We start from the raw sequence: 12522 nt of genomic DNA, 5'->3' as shown, positions 1-12522 counted from the left end.
TTCTGATTGTTCATCTTGTTCAATCCATGTGTGAGTTATATCAGCATGGCTGCCTGTCGGCCATTCTGCAAGACTCAAAAACAACCATGGCTGCCGCAGTGACTCCAGAGAAATATTTTTGGCGAATATGAAAAACTTTCAATTCGAATGAAATTTTAACAGGAAACTTTTTCATATGTTTAAGAATGATTTGAAATTGCGTTGTGATTCTGAACCTGTTGTTATCTTATTTCAGATTTTTTTGAGGAGTTTTCACCTAAAATTACAAATTTATAATGTAAAATCACACATTTGCATCATAAATTAGATTACGTTGAATGTTCTCATAAAAAGCAGTTAATGTAAATAATAATTTATACCCCAATGTGGTTATATTTCAGGAAAAACTACACATTTAACAACTGATTTGCGTTTATGAATATCGCCGTAATTTAATTTATTGACATTTTAAATATAAGTAGTTAGCGTTGATAAATAATGAATTGAACAATGTACATATGTTACACTTATGTCGAAACTTAAAAGTGTGTATAAATTATGGAATAGATTTACTTTGACCTTTTTAACTGAAAACTGTCATATCTGTAAAATGAATCGTTACTCAATTCGCAAACCGCTTTCATTTGTATAATGATCAATTTTTAATTTGAATAAATGAAATATGAGAAAAAAAACTAAATATTTTATAAATTTTCAATTCAAAAAATCAATTCTGTAAACACTTTTGAACTGGCAACGCTGAGGTTTGATGGGAAAAATAATCAAGTTAAATCAAGATGGCAGAAGGGAACAGTCGCGCGCTTCCTGCATAGACGAATTAAATAGGTGAATTAATTGAATTATGAGCTATAAAATGATTTCAGTTTTGTTAACATAATTTTCATTACTTTATTTCTAGGGATTCGGTGCCGAAATTTTAATTCCAGCAGGATTATTGCAGCCAAACATACAAATGGGAAGGAGTCCGACTGGAAAAACGGCGGTAGAAGAGGCGACGCGTCCTGTTTGGCCATCGTTCGTTTCCCAACACCCGTGGCCGCTGGCATACAGATTAATGGCGAAGACATGCAAGGTTCCGGTAATCTTCGTGCTCTGAGGAACCAGTAAGTGGATAAGTGACCCCTGGCTCGAACACTTATGAAATGTCCTCGACTCGAAAAAGAAGGAGATTTTGTTTTCGAATCATGCTGGGTGTAGAAGTGAAAAAGTTTAGTGATTGAGTTGAAAAATAATTGAATAGAAATAAAAAGATGTGTGTTGAGCGTGTAATAACTGCGCGACTCGGCATCCCTGTCGGAAAAGGAGAACCGGAGTTCTGTCGACGTAAACGGTAACAACAAAAGTAAAAAGAGAAGAAGAAAAAGCTTATCTTTAAAGTGCGGTGTACGAGTGAAGATATTATTACATGCGGCTACATAAAATTATAAAGAGTTCTACATAGTTGAGCTTAGTTTGTGATCAAATTCGGAAAATTATTTGGATTCTAACAATACAGACATCACAACACTTGTATAACCTACAAAATCGGTTCGAGCTACACAGTCGTCTCAAAATTATCGATGAGGCTATCGACAAAAGATTTGTTTATCGTTTAAAAGGAATCGCATTGTAGATATTCTTCGAACATCTAAATTGAACTCACCGCAAACCGTAAGTGTAAATCTAACATTACTTAGTGAATATAATATACTATCAGGAAATATGTTCATAAAACAGGCTAGCAGAAGGAAGGTAAACTGACCGCAAATCCTAATCTTAGGGCTGTCCCAACGGTAGATGCAAAACACGGTTTTCGACCACGCTAAAACATTTCGGCTGGCACCGGTGGCGTAAATTGCTGTTTTAGCACAGTTATCGATTTCAAAATTCCCAACAGTTATACGCCTTTGTTCCAAATTCATGCAAATTTGGAACAGGATTTCAAAATATACGACAGACCGATTTAGTTCACGGTGAGAAAATTTTAGCCAACAATGATTTCTTTCACACATGTTTGGGTAACATTGGGTGTGATAATATAGTTTCTTTTTGAGATATCATTTGAATGTTTTTTTTCGCTTCAACCAGCCTATACGTAACATAAATTGAGAATAGATGTTAATAAAAACCATACCAAGTATAAATAATAGATGTCACATTATTCTCGATTTAATATAATTAAATAAAAAGCTTTTCATTTGGGCTCGACGAATTAGTGAATCCAGTCAGCGTTCTAAAATTTGAAAAAAAAACGAAAAGAAAATTTCAATACTTTTTCGATGAGGTAAATTAAATATTTAATTGTTTATGTTTATTGTTTGTTCTATAATTTTTGTTTTATTTGAGTTATTGAGAGATTTTTAGTTTCGTATAGATTGCTCGGAGTTTTCGTCAATAGCAGCATATTTTTCTGTATCCATACATAAATTTACAAAGTGAAACAAGTTTTTGTCAAACAAAAATGTCGACAAATCAAAGGAAAATTTCCTTTGACTTTGGGATAAACATTTCTCATTTCCTTTATCAATGTCAGCAATAACTTGAAAAAAAAATTGCTTTTTCATTTCATTTTAACAAAACCTTATTTCATTGATTCAAAGCAATTCGATTGAATTAATTGAAGAATTGTTTCAATTGAGCTTTTTTCCTCGTTGTGTAGTCATTTTTGCTTTTGAATTAATGTAATCCTGGTAGAATAGTTGAAATCATTGTTCTGTCAAAAAGAATATTCGTAGAATTTTTTTTTTGTCTTTATTTAAGAGGTTTTCAGCCGCAGGCTGGTTCGCCTCTGTATTTGTAGAATTAATTTTAAGACAATTAACCGTGAAACTCAAAACTTATGCAATTTTTCTAATAAAATGGGTTTTTTCTTCTCAATTATTGAGTGTCTGCAATGAAAGTGTTTCCGTTTTAAATTTGCTCCTACACCGGTGGGGAGTGGGTGTTTTAGCCGATTCTAAAATTTCAAATTGTGCTTAAACTGGTATACTTAAAACCAATATTTACGCCTGAACCGTTGGGAGGGCCCTTAAACAGCAAATACTTCGATAGTCCGAGGAAAACCAAATGTAAGAATTTATAAAATATAATGAAAACAAAGTTTATAAATAAATTGTATTCCGTTTTAGCTTTAAGCTGCTACTACAAAGGCTGCTGTAAAGATTCATTTTTTATCCGGACATTCTTAAAGATTTGTATTTCTCAGTGGACATAACAATCGCGATGTCGGATAGTGCAAATGAAACGCTGAAGAACGTAGGTGAAGCGGCGGAAAAGCGTAACTGCGTTTACTGTGAAGATTCAGATGGCGCGGACGACATGGTCTAGTGCGATATATGCGATGCTTGGAGCCACTATCGATGCGCCGGTGTCACAGAGGAGGTTAAGAATGTACCCTGGCACTGCAATAAATGCAGTAACCTGCTGAACATCCCGAAGATCAGGAAGCCTGTTAAACGAAACGTTTCCAAACGAACGGGCAGCGCAAAAGGCGATGTCGCATCGGATTCCGGAAAATTGCCTGAAGGTCGACTATCCCTGCAAGAGTCGATAAATCTTCTGGAGCATGAATCGGCTGTGATCGAGCAGCAATTATTGGAGGAGAAGATACTACATGATAAACGCTTAGAGCTAGAACGTGCCATCAACGAAAAAAGGCGCGCTCTGCAGCAGAAGCAACAGGAAGATAAACTTCACCAGGAGAAACAACAGCTGGAACAACAATTAGCTGACCACAAAGAGTTTTTGATCCGCCAGAAAGAAATGCGGGATCAATTTCGAAAAATGAAAGCAGATTTAAACCAGGAGTTCGAAGAGGAAAGTGAAGAGGACTCGTTTGGTCCAGAAGCTGGATCCGACAAAACAAAGCGTTGGGTGGAGATGCAAGAAGATCTCCGCGGCGCTTATCCCAAGAAAACCACAGGAACGGATAGCTTATCCACCTCTGTGCGTAAGTTGTGCAACGAACCGAATCGGGTCAAAGAACTAGAACCGGAGAAGCACGTAAGTTTAACACAACAACAAAAATTAGAAGTGTTAGGAGAAGCGATGAAAAGCGATGCCCGAGGAAATTGGGAACCGCAGGAAAAGGTTGAATCGGAGTGTCGTGTAAAGCGTCTTTTGGAACAGTGTTTAGAAGAAACAGGAAGCCAAGGAGCTAACGAACCGACAGAAGAATCGGATTTGAACAATTTGGAGCAAGCATTGATGCGGAGTTTATTGGAGCGTAGGCAACGGAAAGAGCTGGAGACACAAACTCGCAGTTTTAATACTGGACCTACGAAAGAGCAGTTAGCGGCCCGCCAAGCTGGTTCAAAACATCTCCCTACATTTCGAGGGGAGCCAGAAATCTGGCCCCAATTTATCAGCTGCTTTGAATATACTACAGCGGCTTGTGGGTTTACAAATGTGGACAACTTGAAGAGACTCCAAGATAGTCTGCAAGGTTTGGCGAAAGAAGCAGTTCAGAGCAGGTTGCTCATGCCTGCGTCGGTACCGGAAGTGATTGAGGATCTGCGACAACTCTTTGGGAATCCGGAAAAGCTGTTAAAGTCGCTTGTGACCAAGGTGCGGAAGGTGCCAGCACCTCGAGTAGACAAACTGGAAAGTTTTCTATATTTTGGAATTACTGTCAAACAGTTGTGTGACCATTTGGTGGCGGCCAAGCTGCAGGACCATCTAAGCAATCCCATGCTTGTATCGGAACTAGTAAACAAGCTGCCGTCCGAGTATCAGCTAGAATGGATTCGCTTCAAGAGAGGAAAAAATGGTCTTCCTCTTTGTATGTTTGCGGATTTCATGAATGGAATCGTGTCGGAGGTTGCTGAGTTAGCTGACTTCAAAGGAGAGCAGAAGAATGTTCTGGATGAAGGAAGAAACAAGTACCGAAGGAAAGAGCGTGTGAATACACACGATACAAGAGTATTTCCGGCTACCCAGAATACGATGCCTGCGAGATCCAGAAGACCCTGCCCGATGTGCAATCGTACAGACCACAAATTGAGGTTCTGTGACGATTTCGCATCAATCTCGTTGGTCGATCGCCGAAAATTGGTGGACAGGCTTAAGTTGTGCAACCTTTGCTTAAGTGACCATGGGAAAATTAAGTGTACCTTCAAGGTCCGGTGCGAGATTCGAAGCTGCAGAGGAGCTCACCACACCCTGTTGCATTGCAATGAAGAAGCCGTCAACATCACCGTAGCTGAGTGCAATCCACACCATCAGAGAGATCGGCAAGTAATCTTTCGAATGATACCGATTACTTTGTACCATGGAGGAAATACTGTCGAAACGTTGGCGTTCTTGGACGAGGGAGCTTCAACAACACTTGTTGAGAGCTCGTTAGCTGATTCGTTGGGCGTCAAGGGAATCCCAGAGCCCCTTGTAATCGTGTGGACAGGAAATGTCAAGCGAAACGAAGATACTTCACGGAAAATCGACCTACTGATATCTTCGATAGATTCTCGACGCAAGTTCATGCTGTCATCTGCCCATACCGTGGGAGAATTGAAGCTGCCGCTGCAGAAGACGTGTTACGGAAACATCGTCAAAAAGTATCGACACTTGAGTGGAGTTCCTTTGTCGAGCACCAAGATGGAGGTTCCCAGAGTTCTCATCGGACTTGACAACCTACACTTATTCGCCCCTCTGGAGTCCATAGTTGGTGCCCCGGGAGAACCAATCGCCGTGCGCTCAACGCTGGGATGGGCTATTTACGGTCCCGATTTGAGATCGGAACAATCACATCGCTACGTAAATCATCACATGGTTCAAAGTTTAAATAATCGGGAACTTCACGATCTGATGACGGCGCAGTACGCTCAGGAAGATTTGCCTTCAGCACATGTACAGTCTATCGAATCGGATGAAATTCGCAGAGCCCGGAACATCCTGGAATCGACAACCATCCGGGTAGGCGACCGCTTCGAAACGGGGCTTATCTGGAAACAGGAACCCGCGTTTCCTGATAGTTATCCGATGGCGTTAAATAGGCTGAGAAGCCTTGATCGAAGACTCAACCGAGAGCCACACCTGCAACAAAATGTCAACCAACAAATTGAATATTACCTGACCAAAGGCTACTGCCATAAGGCCACGAAAGAAGAACTTTTGAACACCAATCCGTCTTCAGTATGGTATCTTCCGCTAAATGTAGTACTGAATCCGAAGAAACCACATAAAGTGCGCCTGGTGTGGGATGCGGCAGCTAAAGCACATGGTGTTTCCCTTAATTCCTTTCTCCTTAAAGGCCCCGATCTACTGGCATCACTTCCGGCAGTCATCAGCAAGTTTCGAGAGCGACGAGTAGCCGTGGGAGGTGACATCAAAGAGATGTACCATCAGCTCAGGATCAGAGATGCAGACCAGCAGGCGCAACCCAAGTAACAATTTTAGCTTTATTATGGTCAGCAAAATATCGTTTGGACTATCGCATTAATCTTCATAAAAAGCTAAAGCGCATTCTATAACATCACCTAGACTCTAATAAAGCCAAAATCAGGCTATTTGGCCCTACCCTAGAAACGTCATCAAGACATATAATTGTTGGTCATCAATGTTGGTCACCAAAGCTTTTAAAAAGCTATTATAAAACATGTTAGAATTTTTTGTTTTTTTTCGGTTCTGTCAGTTCTCGGAGTTTTTTTTTTATTTTTTCCAGCAACCATAATGGTTGATGAATGATGATTGCATTATTCAGATATGATTTGGTAAAATTAATAGCTATAAATCCAATGTTTTAACCATATATTGAGCTTCTTTTCTACTGCCAGTCAAGATTTTAGGTAAAATGTATATGAAATAGTATCTTAAAATAAATGCGCCTCGTCAAATCTGATGGTCAATCATGATGGAATTCATGGAAAAAGGCCTGAAAAAATATTTTTCAATGCTTGCATTGTGAATCCATCAACATGGCGTCATTTTGTGCCCTTCGATTTTGCAACCAACATGGCGTGAGTCAATTCATAGTTTTATTATGGTTTAATGATGACCCCAAAAAAAGCTACGATTTGACGTTTCTCTCGCAAGCCAACCAATTACACGCTTAGGATGAGTTCCTCATTTCTGAGTTGTTAATCATTAGTACAGTAAATGAGGACAGACTTTTTTAATAAAGAGGGATTGGTTGTGAATGACCCGTGGAATAAATCATGAGTTGAAGTCAAATTTCGTTGTCTGACGCCATCTTGAAATCCAAGATGGCGGCTTCTGCTGAACTTTAAAATGTTGTAAATGACTTTAAATCGCATGAAACCCCAACAATATGGGTATTGAGTGAAAGGGCTCAACGAGTAGAAGTCGAATTTCGCTTTGAAACGCCATCTTGAAATTCAAGATGGCGGCATCCGCTCATCTTTTAATGCTGTAAATGACAAAAAGTCGCATTAAACCACCTCTATACGGGTATTAGGTGAACGGGCTAAACTAGAAGAAGTCGATTTTTTTTCTTTCCGACGCCATCTTGAAATCCAAGATGGTGGGTTCCGATAAACTTTGAAATGCTGGTAATCACTAGAAATCGCATGAAAGACCCACCATATTGGTATTTGGAGAAAGGGCTAAACTAGAAGTCGTATTTTGCTATCGGACGTCATCTTGAAATCCAAGATGGCGGCTTCCACTGAACTTTAAAATGCTGTTAATCACTGAAAATCACATGAAACTCCCACACTATGGATATAAATTGAAAAGGATCAACGAGTAGAATACAAATTTCGATATCAGGCGTCATCTTGAAATCCAAGATGGCGGCTTCCACTGAACATTAAAATGATTGAAATCACTGAAAGTCACTTGAAATTCCCACAATATGGCCATTGGCTAAAATGGATTAACCAGTTTAAGAGGAATTTCTCTATCAGACGCCATCTTGAAATCCAAGATGGTGACTTTCGCTGAACCTTAAAATGCAGGATTAACTAAAAATTGCATGAAACTCCCACAATATGGGTATTGGCTAAAGGGCTTAACTAGAAAAGTAAAATTTCGCAATCAAGTGCATCTCGAAATCCAAGATGGCGGCTTCCACTGAATTTGAAAATGTTGTTAATTACTAAAAATAGCATGAAGCTCCTACAATATGGGTATTGGGTTAAAGGGCCAAACGAGTAGAAGTCGAAGTTTGCTATCAAACGCCATCTTGAATTGGGGTATTGGGTGAAAGGGCAACACTTAAAGCATTTCAGAGAAACGCGAAATAAGATATTCGACTTCTATCGTTTAGCCTTATTATCGAATACAATATATTTTGGGGGTTTCATACCTTTTTCATTCATTTACAGTATTTTTGAGTTCTGCTGAAGCCACCATCTTGGATTTCAATATAGCGCCAAAAAGCAAAAATTAACTTCTTATAGCTTATCCCAATTCAAAAATATCCATATTTTGAAGGTTTCATGCGATATTCAATGATTTATAGCATTTTAAAAGTTTATCGTAAGCCGCCATCTTGGATTTCAAGATGGCGTCAGATAGCGAAATTCGACTTCTACTCGTATAGCCCTTTTACCCAATACCAATATTGTTTGGGTTTCATATCATTTTTAGTCATTTTCTACATTTCAAAGTGCAGTGGAAGCCGCCATCTTGGATTTTAAGATGGCGTCAGACAACGAAATTTGACTTCTACCGGTTGGTCTCTTTCAACTTATACCCATATTGTAAGGGTTTTATGCAATTTCCAGTCATATACAGCATTTTCAAGTTGAGTGGTAGCCGCCATCTTGGAATTTAAGATGGCGACGGACAACGAAATTCGACTTCTACTCGTTTATTACTTTCTCCGAATAACAATATTAAAAAGGTTTCATGATATTTTTAGTTATTTACAACTTGAAAATAAAAGCGGAAGCCGCCATCTTGTATTAATGATGGCGTCAAGCAACAAATTTTGTTCCTCCTATTTGAACCCTTTCACTCAATACTCATATTGTAGAGTTTCATTCCACTTCCGGTAATTCGAAGTTTTCATAGATATTTATAATTTTTTATTATTTCAACTCAAAATCAACACACAGAACTTATCAAAAATGTGTAAAAATGGGAATTCCTATTCAAATATGTGCTATCCAATCTGAGCGTGTCCTGTTTTGACGTCTTGATCAAGAACTGTCACTAAGTTTTATGGCGGTTTAATAATCAGGCACTGAGTGCTATTATAGAACATGCAAAAAAAAGCTTGGAGCAAACTTCTATGTTTGTGTTTTATTATAGTTTAAACGTAGCATTCCTAACTCTTTCTAAATAACTAAAACAGTATGTTTAATGGAAGATTTATGAGAGTTTTCAAAACTATCTGAAAACAGATGATCGATTCAAGAATATAAGCATTTTGCATGACCATAATAAAACCGTCATAAAACGAGCTGCACAAAAAAAGCCATAATAAAACCATAATAAAACATCGAAATGCTAGTTGGCTGAATCTGTGTTACTTGGGAAAGGTTTCTCTTTCGGTTCCCGCAAGACGATCGTCCTACCGTTTTCGTGATGGACGTAGCCACCTTCGGCGCTGCCAGTTCTCCATGCTCGGCACAATACGTGAAGAACCTGAATGCCCAGCAGTTTTCCACTCGGTATCCGGCAGCAGCACAAGCCATCGTTCACCGCCATTATGTCGATGACTACTACGACAGCTTCGACACCGAAGAGGAAGCTATCGAGCGCACCAGAGAGGTACGTTGGATCCACTCGAAAGGTGGATTCGAGATCACCAACTGGACATCTAATTCTACAGCTGTTCTTCGAAGTTTGGGAGTGGTTGGTGGCTCCAGAGAGTCAATCCATTTGAATCAAGACAAGGTGACGGAGTACGAACGAGTTCTCGGTATCATGTGGGACACACAGAACGACGTGTTTTCATTTGCGGTACCTACAAAAGCTGCGGCTTCTCAGACGGCACCACCGAAGAAGCGTGAAGTCCTAAGCACGATCATGTCTTTGTTTGATCCGATAGGGCTGTTGGCTCCTTTTACGGTGCTAGGAAAAATGCTTATGCAGGATCTGTGGCGAGCAGGTTGCGAATGGGACCAGCAAATTAGTGGAGAATGTTTAGAAAAGTGGCGACAGTGGGTCGCAATGTTTTCTCTGGTCGAGGGTGTTCGCATTCCTAGATGCAACTTTGGGTCGACATCTTCTGATCGATTTGGCCAAATTCAGCTGCATATCTTTACAGACGCCGGGGAAAATGCTTTTGGATGCGTTGCGTACCTGAGGATTTGCGTTGATGACACTGTTAAATGTTCGTTGGTGCTGGCTCGATCGAAAGTGGCACCGATTAAACAACTTTCCATACCACGGCTCGAATTGAAGGCAGCAGTTTTGGGTGCGAACCTAAGTCACGCGGTCAGGAATAACCATTCCCTTCCTATAGGCCGAACATACTTCTGGTGCGATTCTCAAACCGTTCTTTCCTGGATCCAAACCGATCAACGTCGTTATCAACCCTTCGTCGGCTTTAGAATCGGAGAAATTCTAAGTCTCTCTAAGTTGACGGACTGGCGCTACGTCCCGACCAAGTTGAATGTAGCAGATTCGCTCACCAAGTGGGGTCGTCTTCCAAGTCTTTCAGGTGAGGGTTCTTGGTTTCGTGGCCCGGAGTTTCTGTACCAGCATCCGTCGAAATGGCCCCAACAAAATCTTCCCGAAGCAAATACAAAAACGGAAATCAAAGCAATACACCTTTTCCACAGTGTTGAGCTTCCGAGTTCCCTAATCGACGTGACTAGATTTTCGAAATGGAATGTTGCAGTTCGCACAATGGCGTGCGTCTTCCGGTTTATATCCAACTGTCGGCGTAAGATTGCTGGCAAACCCATCGAAACTGTCCTGTCGACTCCAAAGTTTAAACGGTTCATCAAGATCGAAATTCCATTTGTAGTGGTTCCGTTGCGGCAAGATGAGCATCGACGTGCTGAAAATGTTCTCTTCAGGTTGGCTCAAAGCGAGACCTACAGTGACGAGATCAGAATACTGAAGCGCAACTCAGAGTTACATTTCCAAAAATGGTTGCCTTTGGAGAAATCAAGTCCTCTCTTCAAGCTAGTTCCTTTGATCGACGCAGATGGTGTGTTGAGAATGGAAGGGCGTTCCGAAAAAGCGGAGTTCCTCCCCTTTGACCTTCGATTCCCGATAATTTTACCAAGAACTCACTGTGTCACAAAACTTTTGGTTCAACAATACCACGAGAGGTTTGGACACGGATATCGAGAAACGGTGAAGAACGAAATTAAGCAACGTTTCGTGGTAAGCGGTCTCAGCAATTTGATAAGACGAACCGAAGGAAGCTGCGTATGGTGTAAGGTCCGAAAATGTCTGCCGAAGAATCCCAAAATGGCTGCACTGTCCGTGCAAAGATTAACCCCTTTCAAACGGCCATTTACGTTCGTTGGGCTTGACTATATGGGTCCAGTTGAAGTCGTCGTTGGTCGCCGCAAGGAAAAACGCTGGATCGTGGTATTCACGTGTATGGTTGTAAGGGCGGTGCATTTAGAAGTTGCCCACAGTCTTACCGCGCAATCATGCATAATGGCGATCCGCCGTTTCATCAGTCGCCGAGGTCCAGCTTCTGAATACTTCTCGGATAACGGGACGAACTTGCGAGGGGCGAGTAAGGAGATAATCAAACAAGTACGGGAAATCGATAATGTTTGCGCCGACGAATTCACGACTGCTATCACGAGTTGGCACTTCATCCCACCTGGAACACCCCACATGGGAGGAGCGTGGGAGAGGATGGTGCGCTCGGTGAAGCAGGTCATGACAGCCTTAGACGACGGGCGTCGATTGAACGATGAAATCCTCCTGACTACGCTAGCTGAAACTGAGGACATGATCAACAGCCGGCCACTTACTCTTGTATCTTCGGATCCAGTGGTAAATGCACTTTGTCCCAATGTCTTTCTGCGTGGTTCAGATCCCAACGAGCCACATGAAGTCATCAAACCTACCAACCCTGCAGAGGCACTTCGGGATGCTTACAAGAGATCCCAGCAGCTGGCCGACGACTTATGGAAGCGGTGGATAAAAGAGTACGTGCCGACAGTCAACCAGCGATCCAAGTGGTTCTCCGAGGCAGATCCTCTTAAGAAAGGAGATCTCGTGTACGTTGTAGACGGAAATCGACGCAAGGCCTGGGTTCGAGGAATTATCGAAGAACCGATCTTCTCTAGTGACGGACGGGTACGCCAAGCTTTAGTGCGTACAACTAGGGGTGTTTTTCGACGTGGGACGGCTAATCTGGCTGTGCTGGAGATTACTGGAGCTGCTGACGAAGTCCAAATGGTGGGTCCAGAGAGTGTCGCTCATCATACAACGTTTTAACATCGATGGTAACGCTGATCCGGTGGCTCCAGAGAGTGGATCCGGACCAGGTTTACGGGTGGGGGACTGTTGAGCGTGTAATAACTGCGCGACTCGGCATCCCTGTCGGAAAAGGAGAACCGGAGTTCTGTCGACGTAAACGGTAACAACAAAAGTAAAAAGAGAAGAAGAAAAAGCTTATCTTTAAAGTGCGGTGTACGAGTGAAGATATTATTACATGCG

General features: G+C 41.3%; 2 protein-coding genes across 2 annotated transcripts; both read left to right on the top strand.

Moving 5' to 3' along the window:
- Positions 1–3201: 3201 nt before the first annotated feature.
- On the top strand, positions 3202–6363 carry LOC129737695 (uncharacterized). Its single transcript, XM_055728856.1, has 2 exons — positions 3202–3234; positions 3307–6363. The coding sequence occupies exons 1-2, from the start codon at positions 3202–3204 to the stop codon at positions 6361–6363; spliced, it is 3090 nt and encodes a 1029-aa protein (XP_055584831.1).
- A 3105-nt stretch (positions 6364–9468) lies between these two features.
- LOC129737694 (uncharacterized) lies at positions 9469–12300 on the top strand. Its single transcript, XM_055728855.1, has one exon. The coding sequence runs from the start codon at positions 9469–9471 to the stop codon at positions 12298–12300; it is 2832 nt and encodes a 943-aa protein (XP_055584830.1).
- The last annotated feature ends 222 nt before the right edge of the window (positions 12301–12522 follow it).

The sequence above is a fragment of the Uranotaenia lowii genome, chromosome 1, assembly GCF_029784155.1.
Source record: "Uranotaenia lowii strain MFRU-FL chromosome 1, ASM2978415v1, whole genome shotgun sequence".
In the NCBI taxonomy this organism is placed as follows: Eukaryota; Metazoa; Arthropoda; class Insecta; order Diptera; family Culicidae; genus Uranotaenia; species Uranotaenia lowii.
Note: the sequence above shows the minus strand (reverse complement) of the source record. Positions and strands in the feature narration are given on the sequence as shown.